Source organism: Manacus candei, unplaced genomic scaffold (assembly GCF_025592945.1).
Source record: "Manacus candei isolate 608988 ecotype Guabito, Panama unplaced genomic scaffold, ASM2559294v1 h1tg000037l, whole genome shotgun sequence".
NCBI classification, from domain to species: domain Eukaryota; kingdom Metazoa; phylum Chordata; class Aves; order Passeriformes; family Pipridae; genus Manacus; species Manacus candei.
Window position 1 is genome coordinate 1,194,915 of NW_026138085.1, and position 26,019 is coordinate 1,220,933.

At 48.2% G+C, this 26,019-nt stretch overlaps 1 protein-coding gene and 1 long non-coding RNA gene across 3 annotated transcripts in view; one reads left to right on the top strand and one right to left on the bottom strand.

Moving 5' to 3' along the window:
* The window catches only part of DELE1 (DAP3 binding cell death enhancer 1), a 22,648-nt gene extending 6,739 nt beyond the window's left edge, over positions 1-15,909 (bottom strand). The window contains exons 1-9 of the mRNA XM_051793800.1: positions 15,676-15,909; positions 15,498-15,594; positions 15,234-15,354; positions 14,785-14,928; positions 8,043-8,098; positions 6,205-6,298; positions 5,369-5,511; positions 4,353-4,511; positions 3,295-3,387 (exon numbers count right to left, since the gene is read on the bottom strand). Of these exons, the coding sequence (XP_051649760.1) occupies positions 3,295-3,387; positions 4,353-4,511; positions 5,369-5,511; positions 6,205-6,298; positions 8,043-8,098; positions 14,785-14,928; positions 15,234-15,354; positions 15,498-15,594; positions 15,676-15,782 (1,014 nt within the window). The 5' untranslated portion in view covers positions 15,783-15,909. The remainder of the gene's footprint in view (positions 1-3,294; positions 3,388-4,352; positions 4,512-5,368; positions 5,512-6,204; positions 6,299-8,042; positions 8,099-14,784; positions 14,929-15,233; positions 15,355-15,497; positions 15,595-15,675) is intronic.
* LOC127473784 (uncharacterized) overlaps positions 14,906-26,019 on the top strand; it is a 41,786-nt gene continuing 30,672 nt past the window's right edge. Inside the window, exons 1-3 of one of the 2 annotated variants that reach the window (XR_007905596.1) lie at positions 14,906-15,048; positions 22,357-22,506; positions 23,398-25,876. This is a non-coding gene — a long non-coding RNA (uncharacterized LOC127473784). Of the gene's footprint in view, positions 15,049-22,356; positions 22,507-23,397; positions 25,877-26,019 lie in introns of those variants that run through there. The other variant, XR_007905595.1, reaches the window with a different exon arrangement.

The window sequence follows — 26,019 nt, forward strand, 5'->3', positions numbered from 1 at the left end:
AGAGCACAGAGTCTTTAACACTTCTTTAAAGTTTACTGCTCTATCTTTGGTTACCCTCTTAAGTTTACCCCTCTATCCCTCAGTAATTTAGTATTTTAGTCCCTCCTCTGAGCACACAGCAAAGCAGAATTCCCCCCCAGCTATCTCTGCCTCTGCTCCTTCCCATCCCTTTCCAATTAATTTCACCGATTTCCCTTCAACACTCAGGTCTGTGTCAGGGGAACAAAGGAACAGCTGGGTCTGCAGAGCATCCTGATTGTCTCAGGGGTCAGAGCTGAGAGGATCTGGGCAGCCCTGGCTGCACCCACATCCTGATCCCACCCAGACCCCGGGCACGCCCCGGGACTGCCCTGCAACGGTTCACACTGAAATCTTGTAAAAACTAACAAATGCCACGGAGGTACTTGCTGCCAAGGGTTGGAAGATTCCCCCTGGCAGCCCTTAACACACCAGTGCTGCACTGTCCTGCTCAGCCCCACCTGATGCTACTGCAGAAGAAATCTTGAGCAGCAGAAATGAAATCAAGCAAGTAAACACAGAGAGAAAGCACCTGAACCACTCAGACACGGGGAAGTGCTGAGAATGAACTAGAAACTAAAGGGTGTCACTGCAGATGGGTCAGTGAAGCCAAATCCAAACCTGTGCCATGTTTATGTGTTGACTGTGCACTTTATCTTTGAGATCCAATGGGAAGAAAAGGGTCTCAGGTGGCAGGAAATCAAGACATTAAAAAGATGATGACATTAAAAAGACTGTATGGGCTAGTGGTCACACAGACCTTTCCAGCTGCACAACCTGAAGAGTATGGCTGCCAGAAACATGATCTAAACAAGGCTTTGCAAAAAAAAAAAAAAAAAAAGAAAGAAAAGGAGAGGATAAGAAAAGAAGGGAAAAAAATCAAGTAGCAAGTTTTTTAATAAAGCCACGAGAAAAGAACATATTGCAAGTGTTGCTGTCTGGGACGTAGCTGGTAGAGGCAAGTGAAGAACTCAGTGAGTGGGTGCTTTGCAAAATGTTGCAAGTCTCAGTTTATGACAGCAATAAACTCCTTTAGAGATGAGATAAACTTGTTGAAGGATTGGCACTTCAGCTGTGACAAGAGACAGGGTTCAATCAGAAGTGCTGCACCAACCATCTCTCCCAGGATGAGCACCTCAGACACAAGGCTGCCAGGAGAGGAGATCCCCAAATTAGCACAGCAGAAGGGACTGAGATATCCCTGGAAATGTGGAGGTCAGGCTCAGTTCTCCACAGCACTCTTTAACACGGGAGGATAAAAAGTGGGAACCAAAGCAGAAAAGAGCTCTCTGCAGAGCAGTGTTTGGAAGGACACTTGTCAGAGTTCCCTGCTCGGCTCCAGAACCCAGGAACAGCCAGGGAAACACTGAATCCAGGACTTCCTGTGCCTTTCTCTGGAGTTGTACTAAACAGGGCTGTCCTTGTTTCACCCATACCCAGCATCCTTTTAACCAACTAAACACCAATTCATACTCCAGGGTAGTGGGAAAGGAACACACCCACGGACCCTTCTTGCAGGGGAACGTGTGGGGTTCCACCCCAGGGAGCCCAGGCCCTGAAAGCTGAGGCTCTGGGACATCCACAGCCAGCATCCATTGGGAACCAGAGAGGGGGAAGGGTGGATGGGGTCTGAGAACTGCCATGGCTGTGACCAAAACATGCCAAACACTGATCTCCTGGGGGGTACCTGACAGATTTTGTGTTGCTAAGGGCTTACCAGTAAATGACAATCATCTGTTTAATAAATCAGGGTGATATTGTGCAGCACACACATCTGACTCCAGGCTGGAAGAAAGGAGCCAGTGATGCAGCTTCTGAGAGATCTTTAGCAGATTTAGAACTAAATACTGTGTACCATGATGTCTGAGCTGCTGTGGCTGGTCAGGCCTAGTCCCACCAGTGATCTGACAGTGTCTGCACTCTGAAAATAGGGTGAAAACCCAAGTGGCAAAGTTTGCAAGTGATGTAATGCTGTTCAGAGTGGTCAAACTTACTATACAGAATTAACTAGAGAAGATCTCACAAGACTAAGAGTGGGCAACAGAGTCACAAAAGAAACAGTATTGCCAAATGCAAAGTAGTGCTTATAGAAAGAAATCTGTGATATCACACTGTGATAGTTCCCTGAGACCATCTAATCACTGCTCAGTGTCAGGCAAAAGGGCAAAGAGTATTAGGAATTATTAGAAGGGAATACAGAACAAAGCAGAGGATCTCATTATGTGAGATCCATGGCATACCTCCATCCTGAGTCCAATTTTAGTCCAAGCATCTTAAAATGGTCAAAGGAGAATTAGAAAAATAGAGAGAAGGCTGACAAGGAAAGTAAAATAGCATAACTGCACGGGGAGACAAACTAAACCAGAGCTGTGCAGCCTGCAAAAGAAATGACTCAGAGAGGACACACTAAAGGGCACCACAACCAGAACTATTAGCCAGCAGAACAGGGAACGGCTATTCATTATTTTCCATTGCACAAAAGCTGTGGGAACTGAAGTTAAAATGAGCAAGTTCTTCAGAAAAAAAACTTGCTCTCACAATGCAGCTGAAAACAAGGGGACAGTGTGGCAGTGCTGTAAGGAAACAGAACTGTGGGATGCAGAAACCTGGCTGCAAGACGTGGGATAGCACACTTGTGCTCCTCTGAGTGCTGCTGAGGGCTCAGGAGCAGTATTGTGCCCACACTGTGGCACTGCCCTTCAGACAAAACAAGCCTGGGTCACTTGGAGAAAGTGGAAGCAAGATAATTGTTGGAGATTTAGACAACATGACCTGTGAGGAGAAACTGCAATAATGAGGGAAGGGTGAAAGGAGAGTCAAGTATTTAAGTATGTTAAAGGTCCCTGAAGAAAAAAATGAATCCAGAAATAGTCCTTTCATCCTCTCTACAGAAGGCAAGAAACAATGGGCCAATTTTGAAGAACAGATTTGAGACGGACACAACGAAGTTCTAAAAATGATGAAGTAATGAAAGATTTTGACTGAAGAGGGTGCAGATGCTCCATAATGGGAAACATGTCCCATTCTGCTGGATGGATACAAGCACTGGTGCTTTAAGAACTCCAACAGGGCTGTCTGTACCTTCATGCTTTGTAGGGTCTGTGCCTGGGGCCTGTTTCCTCTCCCAGATGCACCAAGACTCCCCTCTGTCCTTTCACACTGTGCAGTAAAATCCTGACACTCACTCCCATTTCCAAGAAGCCCTGGAATCTGCCACCTGTAACCTGAAACAATCCCAAACTGAGGACAATCAGAGTTTACAGAGGGATTACTTACACCACTGTTTGCTGCCAGCAGCAGGTACTTCAGACCCCTCTTTTCCTGGGGCTGCAGCCCCCTCATGTAGAACACTCCAAGATAAGCCTGTGCCTGCAACAAAACCACACAGGGTACAGATCAGCCAGCTTTCTTCCCCTTAATTACTCCAGTTCCGTTGCTGATTTTGCAAGTTGCTCAAATGCTGTGGCAAGACAAGTGTCCCAAGGACCCTGCTTGCTGCAGAGCCTGTTGGGAGAAGGGGGGCTGTCCTAGGAAAAATCAGCCTGACATGGTAAACACACAAAGAAATCCCATTTATCTATCAAGTCCACCACACACGCAGTTCTCATCACCATCCCAACACTGTAAAAGCCAGAATATCCTTTCAAACTGCACTGTGGGAGGCAGAGCCAGGGAATGGCTCCGACTCGTGAGCTGTCCATGAGATCCAGCAGATGCACCTCCTGGAACAGGGTGGCACAGGAGGCACAGGCACTGCCAGCATGACTGGCACTCCCAGCAGAAGATGGCACATGGGCCTAAATGCATCTCCTGGAGAGAGGGAAAGGAGGGCAGGGTACACAGATCCACAGGGATGAGTCATTGCCAAAGTCACAGCTACAAAATGAGGATCTGTTCTCACTTCAAGCATTTCGTGGAAGTTCCTCCAGCAAAGCAACACTTGGAATTGAGAGGAGATGGAACACTGAGCTATGTTTTCAACTGTAGGTCAGTTCTCTTAAGCCAGGGCTCTGAGCTAAGAGCCACATTAAAAACAGACACTCAGTGTGCTGATACAGCTGGTTCCCAGCTCCCATGTGCAGGCAGGGCTGTCTCCCAGACACTGTCAGGAATATAAATATATAATCAGAGAATCATAGAATGGTTTGGGTTAGATGGGATCTTAAAGATCACCTAGTTCCAGCCCCCCTGCTGTGAGCAGGGATAAGCATGTTGGAAGAATTTTGCTTCTAGTCCAACAAACGATACTTTCTAGGCTGTCCTGTGGCTCAAGCCCTTCAGTCAGGATTCTCTGCTGGCTCTCTCCTGTGACCCCCCAGGCTGCAGACACTGACCTCTGTGATCCCAGCCGTTGCTGCTCCCTCCAGGAACGTCAGGGCCCTCTGGAGCCTGTCCCACTGCTGGCCAGGGCTGTGCTGCAGGAGGTACCTCCCGTAGCGGTACTGGGCCATGGGGTGGCAGCTGCTGGCAGCGTGGCAGTAATAGAGAGCTGCCTGCAAAGAGGGAAACCCACCCGTGTGAGCCAGGCAATACATGCCCTGGAACATGATGTGACCCCTCCCTGGACAGGTCAAGCTTAACCCCTGTTTAGATCCATCATAAGCTGCACATGGTTCCCCCCACAGCTCTCCCACCCCTCCCCGCTGAGGAACAGCAGCTTGGTTAAACCAGACAGGGGGCTGTGACTGCCCCAGAGCCCTGGAACCACCCTGCCTGCTCTACTCAAACCTCCCCAGCTTGAAGGGGGTGGCACTGGGCCAACAATTACTCAAAAGAAGCTGCTTCTGCAGCTCTTCCCAGCTCCAGCAGCTGCTGGCTGCAGCCAGCCTGCACTAGGTGGCAGGCTGTAGTTACCATTCCCAAACTGGAGATTTAGGAAGCCCTCGGATGTGCAGTGGTGTCTTAAATACAGTAACATGACAGGTTTCTCCTTGGTGCCCTCCTGGGTGCTGGTGGCACAGCCTGTGCACCTGGAGAAGCCCTCAGAAGCTGTGGGAAAGGGGATCTCAGAGCACATCCCTGAGGGGATTGATGGCACTGAAGCCAGCTCTGCAAACCCACAATTTATATTATTTCCAGCAGTTTCTACTAAGTCTTCAGAGCCCGGGCACTGGAACAGGCTCCCCAGGGCAGTGGTCATGGCCCCAGGGCTGAGAGAGCTCCAGGAGTGTTTGGACAACGCTCTCAGGGCCAGGAGGGCCAGGGGTTGGACTTGATCCTTGTGGGGTTCCTTCCAGCTCAGGATATTCCATGACTGTCACACCCATTCAAAGGAAAAAGCTCCTGAGCACCCAACAGAGACCACTCCTGATCTGTGCTGCACACACACAACCCCACAAGCCGTGGATACCTTTTCCAGGTCTTTCTCTGTGCCTCTGCCATGCTCATAGCACAGGCCCACGTTGAACTGGGCTTTGCTGTAGCCTCGATCAGCAGCCAGTTTGAAGCAGGTGAAGCCTGTCCTGCAGTGCCCTGCCCTCATGCTCTCGATCCCTGAGGAGAACACAACGTCACAACAGGGCAAACACAACGGCCACAACTCAGCCCCGAAGGCAGCAACCTCCCCCTCAGCCACTGAGCCCTCCCTGGCTCGTGCCAAGGGCTCTGGGCCACTTCCAGCTGGCTCAAGAACCCTCACTCCACAGTTTCCACAAGAAAAACAGCAACACTGCATTTTAGGGATTTTTCCAGCCTCGTTCCAAAGAGGGATCACGGGCTAACACAGTGTATGGCTCACACTGCTCTTCAGGGCTGCAACTAGTGCAGTATATAGAGACAGGGACTTAGATCACTGCATCTCCCCTCAGCCTTTCTTAGAGTTGCAATTCTGCAATTGCTTTTTCAGCTTGCCAGAAAGACCATGAGCTCATACAACAAAAAAAGGATACAAGGATGTGACATCTTGTGTTGCAAAAAAGACAGAGATGGCTTAATTTCCCACTACAGATGTCAGGACAAGAGTGCAGGCTTCAACCAAGCCTGGATTGAAATATGCTGATATAAATCTGGTGGTAGGATGGGACATAGGGCAGTAAATCTCTAGGAGCACAGTTAAAATTGCTGAAAGGAGGCTTCAGCTTGGGTATATGCCATCTCTGCCTTCACACAAGACCTGCAATGCTTTGGAGGTCCTCCAAAATGAGAAACCTGTGGTTTAAGGGCAAAACAAACCCAAGTCCACATTACCGAGGATATTCAAGGCAATGGAAATATCAATCCGGAAAATCTGCTGCAATTGGAAAGCGGCTTCCTCTAAATGCCCTCGCTGAGCTGGGTCACCCTGAGGAGTCAAGAAGAGAGCTGTTAAGGCAGCAAAATCATATCAACTCTACGGGAGATTCTTGCTTGGAAACAGAGCAGTGAGAGCCGTTTGTGCTGTATTACAGTTACCAGGTCATCTGGTGTCATGTGTCCACAAAAGACATCTCCCTGTCCTACACAGCCATCTACCTAGGGAAGCTGTATGGACACTGCTCACCTCCCCTCTGGCCAGGGAGCTTGGTGCAGCCTCATGGACATCATCAGATCTTTCAGAATTCAGCAAATACCTGATACTACTCATTGCAGTCTGCAGCTTCCTCATGAGGGGCAGCTCCGATCTCTGCTCTGAGTGAGCAGATATAGGATGGAGGGAACGGCTGGAGCTGTGCCAGAGGATGATTAGGTTGGATCTCAGGAAAAGGTCCTTCCCCCAGAGAGTGGTTGGCACTGACCAGGCTCCCCAGGGCAGTGGGCACGGCCCCAAGGCTGCCAGAGCTCCAGGAGGGTTTGGACAAGGCTCTGAGGGACAGGGTGGGATTGTTGGGGTGTCTGTGCAGGGCCAGGTTTTGGACTCCATGATCCTTGCAGATCCCTTCCAACTCAGGACATTTATTCTGTGATTCTGTGATAACTTCCCCCTCCAAAATTAACCTTACCCCTTGTTCCCTCTCCCACACCATGCCCACAGCACAGTCCCTGCCAACACACACTCACATATCTGCCCGTGCTTTCCCCCAGTTCCAGCCGAGCCCAGCCCTCCTGAACACTGCACAGGGATGAAACCCTGCCCGGCACAGACGATGAACGGCGTGTTTCCCTCCAGCACGGCCCCGGGAGGTGGGAGGAGGCTCAGCCGGGCCCGCAGCTCGCACGCCCCGAGTGCCATCGAGCGGCAGCCGCGCTCACTGCACAGGAACTGCCCCTCGGCACCACAGCCCCGCTGCTGAGCTCCCTCGGGGCTCCCCTCCCTGCTCCACCACCTGCCCCAGGCCCTTCCTGCAGCCCTGCACCACGGGCACCTCCCAGCAGGGGCACATCCACACTCGCCCCCTCAGCAGATCAAGGAAAAGCCTTTTTGGTGCCTTTTTCAGGAACCTGCTCTGCTAAATGCTAAATTTACCTCTGCTCTGCTCCCAGCGTCCTTGAGCAATTGTTCAGCTGACTGATTAAAACAGGGAATTATCTGCATCTAAGACTGTGAATTGCAAGGAATTAGCAGGTTTAATCACAAGAACAATAACATAATCTGTGGCCTTGTGATCTCAAGATGATGCACTCTCTTCAAGCCCCTCTACAACAGACAAGAGCTGGCCCTGATTTGCAGTGTTTGGAATGACACCACCTTCTCCAGTCCTGGGTTGTCTGGTAAAAACCAAAATAGGAATAGCATAGGAACACCTAGTGAAAGATTGCATCAAAATGCAAATACACAAGCACAGACTAGTGCTGCTGAATTAGGTTTTTTTGGGGGTGTTTTTTTTTTTGTTTATTTGTTTGTTTGTTTGGTGGTTTTCTCCATTTTCCTTCAGTGGTTCATCACCAGCAGCCCTTCTACACAGACACTTGAAAGGATGGGGATGCCAGAGTGCAGTTCCTGGAACTTTGCTCTGGCTGAAGCAGAGGGCAGCATATCACATCTCCCTTTCTTTTTCCAGAAAACAGTCATGTTTGTGAGTGTATTGCTCAGGCTGTGCTTGGGGTGGCCCTGGGATTTTTTCCTGCAGGGAGGGTGCAGACAGAGGGTGTGAACAATGAAACAATACCTTTGCACTGTGGAGAAGTGGCTCCACACTGGAGCTTGCAGGGATTTGGAACTCCCCTACATAAAAAAAACAAACACAGGATAAAAAAAGCAAGGTTAAGCAGTGCTGCATCTTTGCCTCTTCTCATCCTCTCTATTCCACAGGTCTTTCCTGAAGAACTGATCTCCCATCAGTCAGGGACATTAAAAAAGAGAGAACACCAACTGATCTGACCTTTGGAGCAAAGCAACCACGTGCCACAGGAATCCAGTCCTGTGGCTGCAGCTGGTTACAGAGCTCCTCCAGAAAGGCCCTGGCTTTGGTTTGAAGACACCAAAAGGTTGAGATCTCCCCTTTCTTCTAAAAGTGTGTTCCACTAACTTGCAATTGCTGCTTCAAACCTCTGTGCTTCCTTTCAAATTAAAATACAACTGGTTTCTGCTCCCAGGCACTGGCTCTTCTAGGTTTTTTTCTCCTCTTTACTAAAAAGCCAATTCCTCCTTTTGAAAGCCCTGACACGACTAATCAACCCCTCTTGATTCCTGTCTGTGATTCTAAACAGTCTGTGCAGTTCATGTCTTTTAACTGCAGTACTTTTCTGCCAGAGTTGATTAATTTTATGACTTTCTGCCACTATTCCTGAATTTTGAGCATTGTTACTGAAGTACAGACCCTCTTACTAGTGTCACAGGGGGACATGCAAATTCCTAGCTGCCTGGTTTGCACGGATCAGAACTGTGCTCCAATTCCCACTGGAACCCCATTGTGATGCCCAGGGCATCTCAGCTGAGGTTCCTGCCTCCCTACCTCCTTTCCCAGGTAATTTCTTCCCAGGGGATGCAGGGGATGATCAGACACGTTATCTGGCTGCATCAGATGCAGGCTCTGGTTATCACCCCCCTATCCCCCCAGCTCAGGGCTCTATCAGTTCAGATACACTGGTACAACCTCGTGTCCAGCCACTGTCTGCCCAGTTTCAATCAGAATTATCTAACAGAGGCATCTCCAGCACAAGCTAAGCCACCTTGCTGGGCTCAGAATTGTGCTGGCAGTGATTACACAGGCATTTACTCCAGCTCCTCTAAGAGGACAGTGACCTCCACACAGAGCTCAGGCAAGGCCAAGTATTCTTAACCTGAATCCCCAACCCCCCCTGGATCCCACTGGACATTTAACACCAGGTGCTGGACCCTGGATCACTCTGAGCCAGAGCTGTTCACACCAGCTGTGCCCTCCCCACATCCTCCTGTCCCCTCTCAAGCTGTGCAGCTTCAGAGCAGGGAGCCAACATAAGCAAAAAAAAAATGCCCTTTTAGGGCCTGATTCCTTAATTCCTGGCACTATTTGGCTACTCAAGCACTTGTGCCAGCACAGCAGCAGGAATGAGGGGTGCAACAGGCAGGATTGCTCCTTGCAGTGCCTGGACCATGTCACAATGTGCAGGAAGCCGTGGCCTCTGTGCCAGCTGCAGCCTCATTATTCTCAGACAAACAATTCCCCTCTGGCTGTATTAAAATGTATTTTATCTGAACAAGCCCCACTCACCCAACAGGCAACATTGCTCTGGCAAACACGATTTCTATGCATCATTCCACCAAAAGTAGCATAATCTGTGAATTTATTAGTTGTGCTTTCCATTTATTTTCAGATCAGGCACCAAATTATCTGATCTTCCTCACTGCAAGGCTCTATCTCTTGTGCAGGTATCTCCCTCGTGATGTAATTTGGGTTTTTGCCACATATACAACTGCAAATCCCATGAAAAAAAAAGTCTGTTTAACAATTCTCCCAGTACTTGTTTAAACAACATTAGTACCTCCATGCTTTTAGGAAACCTTACATTTTGCACAGATATCTACTCCTAAATCAGAGGAAAGCATGCTGTAATTTGGACAAACCATTAAACCATGAAAAATAAACAGCCACTAATTCTGAATTCTGTCAGCTTGCAGAACCACCTTGTTCCTCTCTCCCACTGGAAACCCCTCCTCACTCAAACCCCAGTGATCTCCCCAGAGCAGGGTAACCCCTACCAGAGAGCATTTGGAAGAAAACACAGGAACCAACTGATCCTGACACTCAGCCCCATCTCCTGAAGGATCCCAGACTGGTTTGGGTTGGAAGGGACTTGAAAGATCATCTCGTTCCACCCCTGCCATGGGCAGGGACACCTTCCACCAGCCCAGGTTGCTCCAAACCCCATCCAATGTTTCCCTGGACACTTCCAGGGCTGGGGCAGCCACAGCTTCTCTGGGCAACCTGTGCCTGAATTCCCTCAGAACTCACCCCTGAGGCTGGGCAAGCCTCAAATCAAAACTCTTCAAGAACACCCCCAGCAGCAAAGAATCCCTTCAGCAGAATGAGACAACCAGCTGAAATTAAACTTCAACCTGGCATTAGTTAATACAAGTTCACCCAACTGTTTCTTACTTCTCAAGCTTCCAGCAGAACTTCCCAGCCCTTGAACAAACCCACTGCTACACTGCTCACACAGGACCACGTCAAATTATTCTTCAGGTTGGAGGTGCAAAAGCTGGGAACTCCACAGCTGGGATTTTCTGTGCAATTTGATTTCTACTTCTACAAACATATGCTATGATGTAACATGACTACACATCCTGTTTTTAGTATTCTGGATGCCCAACGCTCACATATTCAGCAGTTAATAAATATTTTTGTCTTTCCCCACTGTTCATCCTGGACTAATGAAATGTTGCTCACATCTAGCTCCAACTGAGGAATTAATAATCTTCTCAGAGACAGTTCTAGATTGCTCATCCCAAAACATCCAAAGGCTTCATGAGAATGAAGTCACAACAAGAGCTGGACAAAATCCAGCATTTCTGCCTCATGGAAAATTTCAGTGTTTCCAATTGGTTTCATTGTGCTTTGAAATGAAAACACACTTTTGCAATGTCTGTAATCTCAGAATTGAAATAACGAATTTTACAGTTCTGCCAGGGGTAAAATACAACTCCCCAGGGCAGCATTCAGCTGCTGTAACACTGAGACTGGCTGTAATCACCTGCTTGCTCACTCTGTGCCTTTAACTTCCAGTAAAAAGGCTTCAAGTGAGGCAGGAATTGCATGAAAAAAAAGGATGTAAACATACAGCTGAGGACTTGCTGATAGCAATAGCCAGAGTGTTATTTAAAGCAACTTTTAAGTTAATTTCCCAAAGTTTTCTTTTAAAACACACTGAAGCAATAAATTCTATGGTATTTTGTTACATTAAAACTGGAATGGCTCATCTGCAATGCTGGAATGTTGGGATCCATGCCCCAGATCTTTGCTGCTGGAGGTAGTGACAGCAACAGCAGATTGTCTCTGTACATGGAGAGCAGCACCAGCAGGTCTGGAAATGAACTGAAACCCTGAGAGAAAGGGGAAGGACATGGAATTCTCTGCAGAAGATCCTTTGCCATTGCTGGCAACAGCAAACTGGGGCAGGGAAGGTACATTCTGCTCCACTGAGAGTTCTGAGGTCTGTTCTCTCATGGCAAGGCTTTGCCACCAGATTCCTCTGCGTCATCTGCCAGGCGTCTGTCCTTCCCGGCCTTCTGCTCTCCCCAGCTTCCTGCCACACTTGGCTTGGCCAGCCTCATCCTCCTTCAGGAGCTAAACACCAAGAAAAAAAAAAATCCTATACCTTGGGTAGGTTTTCCTGTAGAAAGCAAAACATATTCTGAGAGAAATGGATCACTAAGCTTTGCTTTGCATGGAAAGATTCACAGGACTTCTCACATGACAAAACTATGCAATTTTTCAGGCTCTTCAGTGCAAATTACCAAATCTCTTCACCCTGACTTCTCTCAGTAAATTCCCACAAAATGGGTGCACAGCATAACGTGCAATGGAACCTGAGGACTTACGTATTGAGCAAAATCAAATTATTTCTGACATATATTATCTCTGACAACTGACAGTTGGAGCTGCTTGGGCAGAAAGGGTAAGGAACAGGGATTATACAGTCACGCTCTCCCTGGCAGAACTTTCCAGCAATCAGCTGTTCTGTGATCTGAGCAGGAGCTTTGGTTGGACCAATTAAGTCTAATTTGAAGGTGCAATTTTACCTAATCACTTCTTGGAACCCACTTGTATTTTGGCCTGTAGCAATGACTTCCACAATTTACCTGTGCACTGGCCGAGCATCTACTGCCTTTTGCTTTTTTCCAAACTTGCTAGCTGTCCACTTCTGTGCTGCTATTACTGTGTGGATTATGAAAAATATTGTTCCTATTCACTTTCTCTCAACACTTCTAGTTTCACAGAGCACCAGCAAACATAGCCTTTGCCACTTCTTTTTTTTAAGCTGAAGAGTCAGTCTCTATTTGGATGTAATTGTCTCCTTGTCACTCTTTTCTCTGCCAATTTTGTCCCTGTTTTTCAGTGTCTTTTCTTTAAGTGTTCAAGACGTGGCTGCATCACACAAACCCACGACACTGCCTTGTCCTCAGCTCCTTCCTTTACCATAATTAACATTTAATTGGCCTCACTGCTGCCAAGCACTGACTTTACCTTATCAAAAGCACATCCACAGTGACTTTAAATGTTCCCTCTGCAACACAATTATTAATTTGACACTCCTCATTCTGCACGTGTATTTACAGGCACACTCCCCTGTGTACACTCATTTAATCCCCCCTGGGATTACCCTGGGTTTAGTTCTAGTGCAGTCTTTTGCTGTGACTTTCACATTTGACTGTGCTGAATAATTCTGTACCAGTTGCTGCTTCTGTCGCCTCACTTGTCACCTCCTTTTCCCAAATCACTGCTGACTGTGCTGAACAGAACAGGTTTCAACAAAGGACTGTGGGGAATCCACCAGGAACAGCTCTGCATGGTGAAAACTATTCCTTGTGCTTTTAGGAGTTACAAGCTCAAGAGCAGCCCCTCCGTGTTCCCTCACATCAGCTTGAATTCTCCAGGTAGTTTTGGTTTAGGTCCTGTCTGAAAGATTTTCAGAAAGCTAAAAGCTGGATAATCTTGCTCCACATGCCTGTTGACTTCTCCAAAGAACTCTTAATAGATTTACAACTCTCTTAAGTCTCTGCAGTGGAGCAAGTTGGCCTGAGAAATGGCTTCCTAAATCCTTCCAAAACCTTTGATTCAGCACATCATAGGTATCTATCTCATCCTGGTATCTGACACTTCTACTCCCTATCAGATTTTCCATCAAATTAGAATTACCTTTTCTGCAGTTCTGTAGCTCTAACAAACACACACCCACCTCTTTTTAAAAGCCTGAGTCCAATCTGTCAGTGCTTATTCCTCTGCTCATGGAGCAGATTTGAGCACAGGATTACAGATCATCATTGGAGGCTCAGCCACTTCACAGCTTCTGAAGAACATCTGAACAAAGACCACGTGGCCTCAGTGACTTGTCACTGTTCAATTTATCAGTTTGCCTAAAAGCTCTTCCTATTGACTCTCAGCAGGAAACTGTTTGTCAGACACACATTCACTCTGGAATGTTCAGCTGTGCCAAGTGAAGGCATTGCTGTCTCCACTCCTTCCCACCACTCCTCCCAGAGGTCCATGTCCAGTCACCTGGCAGTGTCTGAGTGCTTCTTAATCTGCTCCAGGCAAAAGCAGATGGGTTAAACAGCCTAATTGGCAGTTTAGGTAAATTAACCTGGCTGTTTTCCTGGAGTTAATTAGGAGACATGGAAACAAAATGCTCCATTTGCCAACTGATGGGAATGGTAACCTCTGGCAGGTGAAGGGTTTGATAAGCAGAGATGGGCAAGAGCTTAAATGAGCACAGAAGAAAGCCAAAATTCTGAAAGAAAACAAAACAATGGGGAACACCTCTGACCTTTTCTGCAGCACCTTCATTATTTAAATTCCTCCCTGTGAGGGTGGTGAGGCCCTGGCCCAGGTTGCCCAGAGAAGCTGTGGCTGCCCCTGGATCCCTGGAAGTGTCCAAGGCCAGGCTGGACAGGGCTTGGAGCAACCTGGGCTGGTGGAAGGTGTCCCTGCCCATGGCAGGGGGATGGAATGAGATGATCTTTAAGGTTCCTTCCAACCCAAACCCTTCTGTGACTCTATGATTTAGCCAACATTCCTGGCTGGTTTTCTTACGTGCCTCTTCTACACCACGATCATATGTTGTCCCCATTTTTACCTGCTCCAGCAGGCTTCCTGCTTCTAACAACTTTCCTGAGGCCATCATTAGTATTTATATATCTAGTGAGTAGCCCTGCTGTAGGTCTCATCTGATCTCCCTTGGTGTGACTTTGAATTTCCTATGTAGGACACACTTCAATTTTGTTGGAGTATATCTTTCTATTTTTATAAAACTCATTTTAATAATGTCTTTGATACCTCCTTCCACTGTCTTATCTACAGCATAAGCGCTCAGAGATACATCCTCATCTTGCAGGAAGGAAATAATTCCTTTAGTGTCACACCATGTACACAAGTCTCCCAGATCAGTGGTGCAGTATCCTCCTGAATCCTTCTGGCTCCAGACATCTGTCCACAATAATAAAAGGACAGAACTGGAGCTATAATCAGGCCACTAAGGCAGAGCAGCGTAGGTAAGGTGTTGTCACCTGCAGCTACAGCACAGGCTTGTCACTGCCTTCAGGAGAACTTTTTCCTCCTGTCTCATCCCTCTGAAATTCTGTGTTCCCACTCTCACCTACCTCCTCAAGGGTCAATAAGTGGCGACACACTCCTTGGCTTCGAGCTTTGCCTTGGGGGAAACTCCAAAGTCCTCCTGCCACAAGTACCCTGCCCTGCAGCACATTGCACGTACCTACTTCTGCCCAGGGCTGGCTCTCTCCTTGCCCTGAGGGGATGCCCGAGGATGAATTCTCTGCTGTGGCCTCTGGAATTGCTTTCTGCAGGAACTGGGACCCCAACTGCTCACTGGGACAGCTGGTTGAGGCTTCAGTCACCACTGTAACACAGAGCACAGAAACTGTCTGCTTTAGGCGACAACACCGGATCTACTTAGTGTCCTTCTCACAGCCAAGCAGGAGGAGAGTTCATGGAGAGGAATTCAGGGCGGAAAACAAAGGTAAGGGATTAACAAAAGAATAAACAAAGTGGGATTGCATCAAATCGTTAAGAAGCAGAGGTTCCCCCGACAGATACCAGTTCTCACTCCTCCCAGAGAGCCTGAAATCTGTCAGCCTCTCCCAGCTCCCTCTGAGCCTTAGTTAACACACCACGAGGCACAAACCCCCCCGGGCCGGAGCTGACCTGTGTGCTGGGGGGGCAGCGGGGACAGCCAGGGACACCTCCGCTCCCTCCGGCCGTCCGGCAGCGACCTCAGCCACGCCACCTGCCTGACGAGCTGCAGGAGCAGCGCGCCCAGCGCTCCCTGCACAGAACCACACACAGAATCACGGAAAACAGCCCCGATCCCTCTTCCCGGCCCGCTCCCACCCAGCCCCTCGTTCCCGGCTCTGTTCCGGGGCTCCCACCCTCGGGGTGTCCCCGGCAGGGCCAGGGCGCGCTCCTCACCCAGGTGACAGCCTCCAGCACGGAGTAGCGGGGCACCAGGCGGGGCAGCGGCTGCCGCCTCTCTCCTCGCTCCGGGCCATCCTCACACGCGGGCGCCCTGGAACAACCACAAACACGGGCCCCGTGAGGCCGGGCCGCGGCGCGGGGCCCCCCAGCCGCGGGCAGGGCGCGCACTCACCGCTCGGGGCTGTGCCCGCGGCCCTGGCCCAGCCCGGGGGCGCAGGCGGGCCGGGCGGGGGTCGGCCCGCAGCGGCCCCAGCTTCGGCCCAGCAGCAGCCGCCACATCGCGCCCGCCGCCCCGCCGAGGGCATAGAGACCGGGGAGCGGCCGGGGGGACGGCGCGGGGGGCTACGGGGAGCGCGGGGGCCGCGCGGGGCCGGGGCCGAGCGGCGGGTGAGGGCGGCGGGGCCGCGGGCGGGCACAGAGCGGGGCCAGAGCGGCCCCGCCGCCATGGCGGGCACACAGCGCCCCCCGCCCCCGGGAGGCCCGCGCTGAGGGGCCGTGAGGGCGCGGCCGGAGCGGGCCCCGGGGGCGGCTGTCGTGGTCTTGCAAAATGTGGACTATTAAAAAGAAATTCTTAAGAAATTGTATTCTTTCGTGTTCGGTCTTTGTTTGCTTTCAAGCCTGCTGAGCAAGAAGGGAGATTTAACCCTTGAAACGGCAGCCAGCAAGCTCTAAGAGATGCCCAGGTGTTCGAAAAACAAATTACTTGGTGGTAGAGTTGCCTTGTGAATGGTGCTGGCATCTCAGAAGTCAGAAACAGTTAACAATTTGCCCAGAGTGTTACAGGGGGTCAGAAGGGGGTTTGTGAAACAGGGTCTTGCCATATTGTTGCAAAATATGGAATGTTAAAAAATTTTCTTAAGAAAGGCTGGGCTGTTCTTTGGTGTTTGATCTTAGTGTACTTTCAAGCCTTATCAGGAAGGGACATTTAGTCTGCAAAACATAGAGCAGCTCACAAGCTCGAAGTGATGTCCAAGTGTTAGAAGTACAAATGACTTGATGGAGGAATTGCCCTGTTAAGGTTTGGGGTTTGACGTGTTTCAATGGTCTCAGGCCTAAGAGAGGTTAACAAAGCCTGGGAAGAAGGATGGACCACTGAAAGTGGACACAAAGGATGCAGAATTTGCAGGCTACAAGGACATCTGGCAGAACCCCCGAGATAAGGAAGAAATTAATAAAGACAACTCAGTGATTGTGCTGAATCAGCTCCGATCGGGTTAGAGGTAATTCTGGGGGGGAGATTGTGACTACCATCTCATGGCCACCAACCCCCAGAAACCCACCCAAACAAAAGAAAAGGAAGACTGAGCATGTGGACTAATTACAATGAGAAGTGAGAGAATCGTTAACCAATAAAAAATAGAACCGTTAATAAGAGAACTATGCAGCTTGTAGCCAATAACCATGAATGCCTGTGTTTGCTAAAATATATAAATAGTGAAAAGTTTTGGTAGTGGTGGGACAACAGCAGGGAAGGTCCCTAGGGATCTGCCACAGCTCAGGGTGGGGGGATAACACCCCATGGAAAGCACAAGCAGGGACACACAGCCCTTCCAGCCAGCTGGACCCAGGCTGTACCTGCAGCTTTGGGGTGTCTCTGAAGACACCCTGAGCCCAGAGATGAGCCCTGCCTTAAATATAGGGACCACATTAGTAGGGTGAAGTGCTGAAGGATTCCTAAACCTGTGATTATAAACCAAATAAACTGTGTCTTTTCCTACAAAGTTGATTGAGGGACTGGAGCAGCTCTGGGAGCAGCAAAGGCTGAGGGAGCTGGGGCTGTTCAGCCTCCAGAGCAGAGCCTGAGAGGGGCCCTCCCCAGGGGGTGTCAGGGGCTGCAGGGAGGGGGCAGAGGCTGGAGCAGGCTCTGCTCGGGGGGCCCAGCAATGGCCCAAGAGGAACGGGCAGGAACTGATGCCCGGGAAGTTGCAGCTGGACAGGAGGAAGAACTTCTTTGCTGGGCAGTGACCCAGCCCTGGAGAGAGAGCAGAGAGGGTGTGGAGTCTCCTGAGTGGAGATCTTGCAGAGCTGTGTGGACACAACCCTGTGCCATGTGCTGTGGGATGGCCCTGCTGGGCAGGGAGGTGGGACCGATGAGCCACTGTGGGCCCTTCCACCCTGACCCAGTGTGTGACTCCTCACCCCCTGTGCTCCTGCAGAGCAGGGGGGTGTTTGGGTGCCCCACCCGAGTCGGACAAGGGGAGATTGCAACACAAGAAAGTCGTTTCAGGTGTGATCAGAAACTCCATCAGTGGTTCATCCTGTAATCAGGGACATGATTAATTATATTTGGGACATGGGTATAAATGCAAAACATTTGTTTCAGTTGTGAATGGAAAAGTGCAATAAATGCATTAAGGCGTGGGTATGGTTTGGGTTGTGTGTGGATCTCCCCCCACCTCTGGTCCCATTCAGCCTGGCTTTGTGGCTGATGGTGCTCACAGGGGCTCCCTTGGTTTATATGTGCTGTGTTTGTTCCAGCAGTGTTGCAACAGGAGATGGCAGAGTTCCCAACGGAGACCGTGCCATGCTAGCGGGAGGAAAAATCAGCTTTATGTTGTCCTTCCCTGGTGGTTTCCTTCAGCAGTAGGAATATTGCTGTGCTCATTCCAGCTGAACACTCCACTTTCTTGTTTATTTCTTTGTTCCAGAGGCACAGAAATTCTTGGTCTTTCTCTTTTCAAGCCATCTGTGCTGGTAATTCCTGTTATGAACTCAGGGTTCTTGTTCAGTTTTATCTGTGGTTTATGCTTCAATAGCTGCAAGTTTAGCTTCAAGTGTGGCTTTCCCAGAGATCCATAATCACTCTCCATCAGCTTAAACACCTGCTTTAGACTACCAAGTTTCTCTAGGTTTTCCACAGCTTTTTTTTTTTTTGTAATGTTATATGGGACACAAATCCTTTATCCTTTTCACCTCAGATTTGGCTTAATAGTGTAATTACAAAGTAATTTAGTTGCCTGTTTTACTAAATGTGTCTGTAATTGTCTCATGTTAGTAGACCGGTGTTTGCTAAGCTACTACAGTTTGTTTGGGGATGAAAATTACATGCAAAATAGAAATATCAGCATCTCCACTATATAATCTTGCCTTAATTTTCTTGCTCATCAGGTTGATACCATTAATTAATGCTCCAAAATCTGAACCTGCATTTGCTGGTATTGGTTCTTCCAAGGTCTGCTCAGCTAATCACTGTATTTTTAAGGCTGTTAGTCCTAGTTTCCTTTCAAGTCCCCAACCAGTTGATGAGTGATGCTCTCTGTCTTTTCTGCAACTAGCAAGGCAACAACAGAGCTGCTCTGTTTGGATTTACATTGTGAGGATTCCACAGGAGCTGCACAGTGTCCGTGGTGCAGTGGTGTGTTTGTGTCTGACACTGCAGAAGGGAAAATCTTCAGATGAAGATGAAAGGGGGATGCTGAGGGATGAGGAAGCAGCTCTGTGGAGGACTTGTTGGTCTTGGGGGACAACCAGCTGTCCCTGCCCAGCCGTGGGTCCTGGGGGCCAAGGAGGCCAATGGGATCCTGGGGGCATCAGGAAGAGCCTTGGAGCAGGGCAGGGAGGGGATCCTGCCCCTCTGCCCAGCCCTGGGCAGGCACATCTGCAGGGCTGGGCCCAGCTCGGGCTCCTCAGCACAGCAGGGCCAGGGAGCTCCTGCAGCGGGGCCAGCGCAGGCTGCGGAGATGCCCAAGGGCTGGAGCAGCTCTGGGAGCAGCAAAGGCTGAGGGAGCTGGGGCTGTTCAGCCTCCAGAGCAGAGCCTGAGAGGGGCCCTCCCCAGGCTGTGTCAGGGGCTGCAGGGAGGGGGCAGAGGCTGGAGCAGGCTCTGCTCGGGGGGCCCAGCAATGGCCCAAGAGGAACGGGCAGGAACTGATGCCTGGGAAGTTGCAGCTGGACAGGAGGAAGAACTTTTTTTCTGTGACGTGACTGAGCCCTGAAGAGAGAGCAGAGAGGGTGTGGAGTCTCCTCACTTGAGACCTGTCTGGACACAATCCTGTGCCGTGTGCTCTGGGACTGAGCAGGGAGGTGGGACAGGTGATCCACTGTGGGCCCTTCCAGCTTGAACCATTCTAGAATCCTGTGATTCTGTGAAGGGAACTGTCACAGCAAGACAAAGCTGAGATGGCAAAGCCCAGAGGTATCAGGGAGTAACGTGGGTAAAGGAGTAAATGTTGAAGAGAGAGTGGCTCAAGCTAAAGCAGGAGGATGGTCAGTGAGGGCTGCTGTGGGGTCTGACCAGCTCAGCTGGTTTGTGTCCTTGCAGAGTGGGAAGGACACTGAGAAGGAAGAGGTGACAAGCCATGAGGAATTGCTGCAGGTGCAGAGTGTGTCAGTGCAGCTTTTCTGGGTGCTGATGGTGGGATTTTGTTCCATGCACCCAAGGGTGCTGGGGGAAGTGGCTGATGCCACAATAATCAGGAGAAGATTCTGCTGACGGAAAAAGGGCAAACACCAGACACTTATTCAAGAATTCTTCCTTGGGAGGGTGATGAGGCACAGGTTGCCTAGAGAAGCTGTGGCTGTCCTATTGCTGGAAGTGTCCTAGGCCAGGTTGGAGCTACCTGGGCTGGTGGAAGGTGTCCCTGCCCATGGCAGGGGGGTGGGATGAGATGATCTTTAATGTTCCTTCCAACCCAAACCATTCTGTGATTCTATAAGAAGGGTAAGAAGAAAGATTGGGCAACTCTATGCCACTTGATTTAGCCTGGCTCTCTGGAAGGTGATGGTGCATCTTCTCCTGGAAACTATTTTAAGCAAGAGGTGTTTTGGAACAGCCACAATGGCTTTGACAAGGGCAATCTGCCTAAACAACCTGATGATGAAACTGGTTCAGAGAACAAGGGGAGACATGTGAATGGTGTTTACCTTGAATCTACCAAGACTTTGACGTGGGCACTCATAGTGTCATCTTACCAACCTGGTGGGTGAGGTATGGATTGGGTAAATGGGCTATAAATTGGATGGAAAATGGCCTGGATTGTTGGACTCAGATGGTGGTGATCCATGGCTGAGCACAGTGAGTGTACCAGAAGAGGCTGAGAAAACTCTATTTGTTACCACGGTAATTTTAGGGAAATAAGTACTTTGCTCCTTAGGGAGATAAATACTGTGCTCCTTAAGAAATATGTTTATTTTGGTTGGAAGAGGAAACCAGGCTTGTTGTAGAAAGCAAGTTAAAAATAGACATCAAAGTTCTAGAAGGTTATATACATTCTATGGTCTTTTAAAACCTTGCAATTGAAAGCACTCTTTCAGTCATGGTTTAAACACTCATCAAGGCCCATTCCCCCTTAAAAGTCAGACAAAATGAACATATCTCCAAGTCCTTCATTGTTTTTTCGAGACACATTTGCCACTGGAACTTTATTCTCTGGGTGCTGGTTCCTCTGGTCTCATAGAGGTCTTCTGCTAACTTAGGTTTTCATCAACATTTTTATTTTTCTGCATCTTGAGCAAAGCAGTTTTGTGCAACATGTAACCCTTGATAAACAATAGTTGTTCTTTAATCTCAAACCAGAAATATATGGCCAAAAATCTCACCATACCCCTTTGACCAAGTATGCTTCAAACATTGTAATTACAGGGATCTTGTTTCACAGCTCACAAACAAAGCAAATGTGTTTGTTTTACTTTATTAGATTTCTTAGAATACGTTCATACAAACCCAAATGTGCATATACACACTCTGTCAATATTGCCTACTGCAATTTATTAAGTTTTATAAATTTTTTCCACTAGGTCACTGTGTTGTTAAACAGAGAGTGAAGGCAGGATCAATGCTAAAGATGGGAAGACTAAATTTCCAAGTAAACAATCTCAGCTTTCTCTTAATAAGTTTATAAGGGATGGTGCTGAGGAAGCTTAATTAATCATTAGCCCGAAACCTCTCTTAAAGCAGTTGTATTTTTCTAACAAGAGAATAAGAAAACAAAGGTATTTGGGCATAAGCTGCAGCTCGTGCTGCTGTTTCGCTCTTCCCTGTGTGCTGCAAAGCCCCTCAGTCAGTCACTGTAATCCAGAGCTGGAACCCGGAGCGCATTTTGGGGATAGATCTTGTTGCTTTGTGATGAACTCGGAGGCCCTGGGAGAATCTCTTGGTGTTGACAGCCCCTGACAGTAAATGTCGCACGGACTGGGGGGAGCTCAGAGCCTTCTGGTGACTGCGATGAGAAGAGACACGGTGACAGAGGCCCTGATTGATGAGCCGTGCCACGAGGAGAGGGAGCTGGGTGTGAGTGTCTGTAATTGAACGGGCCACGGAAGTTATTCCTGGCTTTCCTAGGACGGTGACACACACTGCAGAAGAGTTTTCACAGGGGAGGCCTGTAAACCTGAGCCCTGGTGCTCGGCAGCTCCCTGTTAACACGGCGTTAAAACTTAACAGGCTTCAGCTTCATGCCCAGAGTGATAATGAAGCAAGCGACAAGAGGAGATGGTCAGTCCTGCAATTATCTTCAGGAACGTTCCTTTGTCGGCTTTTGCCTCCTCCTTTTAGTGCTCTCTCCCCGTGGCTCTGTGATCTGACACCGTGGAGACGTTGATGACCGAGGTTCCCTGGCTCTGACACTGCGCTGCTGTGACACGGGCTTGTCACAGCCATGTTGAGGACAGGGCTGATGCTCCTGGCGCTAACCAGGGCTGTGAGACCTCGTAGCCCACTCACCCAGCAAAGCATCTGCTCACACTGACCAATTAAACTGGCTTCTCTCTCATTAAAACCCTTGTGCAGGCTCTGGTGTGTCACAGATCTTTAAAATCTCCATTATGAATTCCATTTTTTTCCGGGTATTTTTAGCTTATACTTGAAGAAATGATTATTGTCTCTTGCACTTAAACATATCAATTTTGGCTCCACAGACGTCTCCTCTGGGCCATATTCAAAGACCTGATCTGACTTGAACTGCTGAGTCCGTAGGGAGGATTTCAACACTGCTCCGAGCACTCGGACATTGGAGCTGTGCAGGGAGGAAGAGGGAGAGAAATTCAAGCCCTCCCCCATTTCCTTTGGTAAGCCAGGAGCACATCCCTTCCAGATTTACTTGGTTGTGCCAATTTAATGTGATTTCTTCTGAGGGCCTGGAACCACTCAAGGAAGGCTGACAGGTTTTATCAACTGAATGGAAACTGAAGTGATAAGGTGAGAGTTGTTGACATGATAACTAACAAACAGAAAACTTCAGTGTCCCTCCAGCTAAATATTGCACTCTGCAGGTAAGGAAACGATGGCAACAGCTGTGGTCTTGTCACCGAGCGAGAGTGTTTTAGTGCAGAGGAGCAGGAGGTGAACTGTGAAAACAAACACATTCAGTTTGCTACAGACTATTTCCCTCTATTACTTTTAATGAGAGCTAAACTCCAAAATGCACAATGGGACAATAATATTGTGGATAGAAGGAAGTCTGTGCACAGCTCCTAAATTCCAGACACCCGGTTGCAATTAAAATGATTGCTGTGTATTATTAATGGCTCGCCAGGAGTTTAAGGCTGTGATCAGGGCTGGGACCAATTGGTACAAGTCACTGCACAAGTGACTGAAAGGTAGAGCTGTCCCTGAAGGAGCTGAGTTAACAGCCTGAACCCCCCATGCTCAAAGGAGCTGGGAAAGAAGTGTAGAGAGGTGAGAGGAGGATGTTAAAATACATCACTGTAGAGGCTGGCAAACAACAGCTGGGTCACTACAGGCAGATGTTAATAAATGCTGCCTAATTGTGGTTTTTTAATTATTATTTTTTTAACTTTTAGTTCAGAAAATGTGGTAGGAGGAGGGCAGATAGGAAAAGAAGAAGAGACCTCTAGTGAATGATGAATTAGAATTAATGGGCACAGAAAGTACTGCAAGTACACCAATTGTTTATTCCTCCTTTCCCCCTTTATATTCTTTTTCCTGAAAACATGCAGGGATTATGTATGAAGTGTAGCTGTCACAGCTCTCCCACAGCCCTTGAAATCGTTGTCTGCCAGCATAGAAGGCTTCAGCAGCTGAACAAAGAGGCACGAGACAGAGCTCTTGTACGGTGTCCGTCCCCCTCCCTGGCACCTGGCCTGCTCGGCACGGCTGGGAACGACAAACGCCAAGTGATCCCTTCCCGTTCAACTTCTCCTGCTAACTTTGTTTTTCACATGAAAGAGGTTTTGTACTTACCATGTTTGTCATCCTGCCACGTAGCTTTTCTTTTGCCTGTTACGGTTTGTCTCAGGTGAAGGTACCAAAGTGTGCTTTGTTTTGGAGAAGCAGAGACGCCATAAATCGTACAGGGGCAAGGTTGTGCTTTTCTCTCCAAACTGTGCTAAACTTTGGAATTTTTTTTTTGCCTGCTATTCAGCAATGGGGTCATATATTCATAGAACAAGCTGTTACAATGTTGAGATGCATTTCCTAAATTGTGCAAACTAGCTCAGGGCCCATCACTCCCCGTGTAAAGTTAGTGTTGCTTTTTGTGGATAGCCAGATTATGGTTGTCAGGGCTGAAATTTATCTTCCACTTCATCGTGAGGCTTGCTCAGTGTTGTAAGATCTTGAAGTTTTTTGTAGTAAATATTATCCTAATTAATTTAGTTTTTATCAGAAATCATCTTCACTGTTCCACCAACTTCCCAAATCATTCCTGAGCACATTGAGCACCGTGGACCATAATCTCCGTGGGACTCCCCTGATGATCGTCTTCTACTGTGAAAACTCATCCTTTAGTATAATCTTCTTTTTCCAGTACTAAATTCTTATTTAACTCTGTCAGGTCCTCACCTGCAGTCCCTGGCTGTTTAGTTTATTTAAGAGCCTTTGATGGGACCTTCTATGCATGAGGTTTCTGGAAGCTTGGGGTGAGTTGGAAATGCAGGGAAAATTTCTCAGCTGGAGCTCTGCTATTTACATGCTTTTGAGTCCTTCAGAGAATTCCAGCAGATTTAGGAGGCTCAGATTCCTTTTACAAAAGTCATGTTTACTTTTCCCTAACATGTTACTTTTATTCATGTGCTTGCTAATTCTGTTCTTTGCCACAGCTTCAGCCAATATGACCCAAATGGACATTAAACTTAGTGATCTGTGGTTTCTTGAATCTCCACTGGATTTATTTAAAAAACCCAATTTCTTACTCGTTACCTTCCAGCCCTTTGAAAATCACAGCAATTTTCAGCAAAAGGTTACATACATACTGAGGGTGTTAGGCCAGATGATTCATATTTAACATTCAATAAAAACCTTGCTTGAATTCCATCCATGCCCAGTGATATGCTGTTATTCATTTTATCTGGTCTGTAATCTCCACTTAACACCCTGAAATTAAGACAAGCCTTCTCTGAAGGCCTTACAAACAAGGTGCTGGTTGGAGAGTTTTCAAGGTTCTCCAGGTGAACAGAGATTTGGGGAAAAAAAAAAAAAAAAAAGTGCTTGGGATTTTTTTGTGATGGCATCATCTTTTCTGAGCCTTCTTCCTCACACTGACTCTTCCAAGGCTTCTTGCTCTTGATGTGTTCAGGAAGGATTTATAGCATACTTTTCTATTTCTTTAGCAAACTGCTTCTAAACTCTTTCTTCAGTCTATGTTATTGTGCTTTTACATTTAGTCTGCCAGAATTTATGTTCTTTTTAGTTTTCCTTTTTCAGACACAACTTCAGCTTTTTGCAGGATACCTTTTAACTTCCAAGAGCCTCCCTGATCCTGCTGTTTTATGATGCCAGCTTTTTGTTTTCCTCTCAAGTCTTTTTTTTTTGACAGGTTATATGCATTTGCTTTGAGCCTCCAATATAGAATCCTAAAATAGTCTACCTGCCATCTGAAAACATTTTACCTTTCTGGCTGCCACTCTGAGCGTTTTCTTTAACAAATTTCCTCATTTTCAAATTCCCTTTCTCTGGAATCAAGCACAATCACTGCATTTGCCAACATTTTTCATTTCAGAGGATGCAGTCATGAATCAGCTAAAAGGATTAAGGGGTTTGGCCCAGCCCAGACTCTGGGAAGCCTACAAATATCAGCCATTAACATTTCACTAATGTTAATTTACCTGATTTCATTAACTGAGAAGCAGGGAAGGAAGCAGCTTGCCAAGGCTGGTGATGGTGGGAATTCCTGCCCTGGAACAGCAGCTTCTCTCTCCAGCCTACAACAGACAAAATGACAGGTAATTGGGGGAAAAAAAATCAATCTGAGCTGATTTCTCACCACGTCACTGAAGTTTGGTACTAACTAGCATGAGTGATTTGGGGCAGAGTGAGCAGCAGAGTCAGGATGACAATGTCCAGTTGTCACAGCAGCAAACACAGGAATGATCCAAATGGGATGGACAGTGTGTGAGTGCCAGTGGAGAGTCATGGAATCACAGAAGGGTTTGGGTTGGAAGGAACCTTAAAGATCATCTCATTCCATCCCCCTGCCATGGGCAGGTACACCTTCCACTAGCCCAGGTTGCTCCAAGCCCCGTCCAACCTGGCCTTGGACACTTCCAGGGATCCAGGGGCAGCCACAGCTTTTCTGGGCAACCTGTGCCAGGGCCTCTCCACCCACACAGGGAAGAATTTCT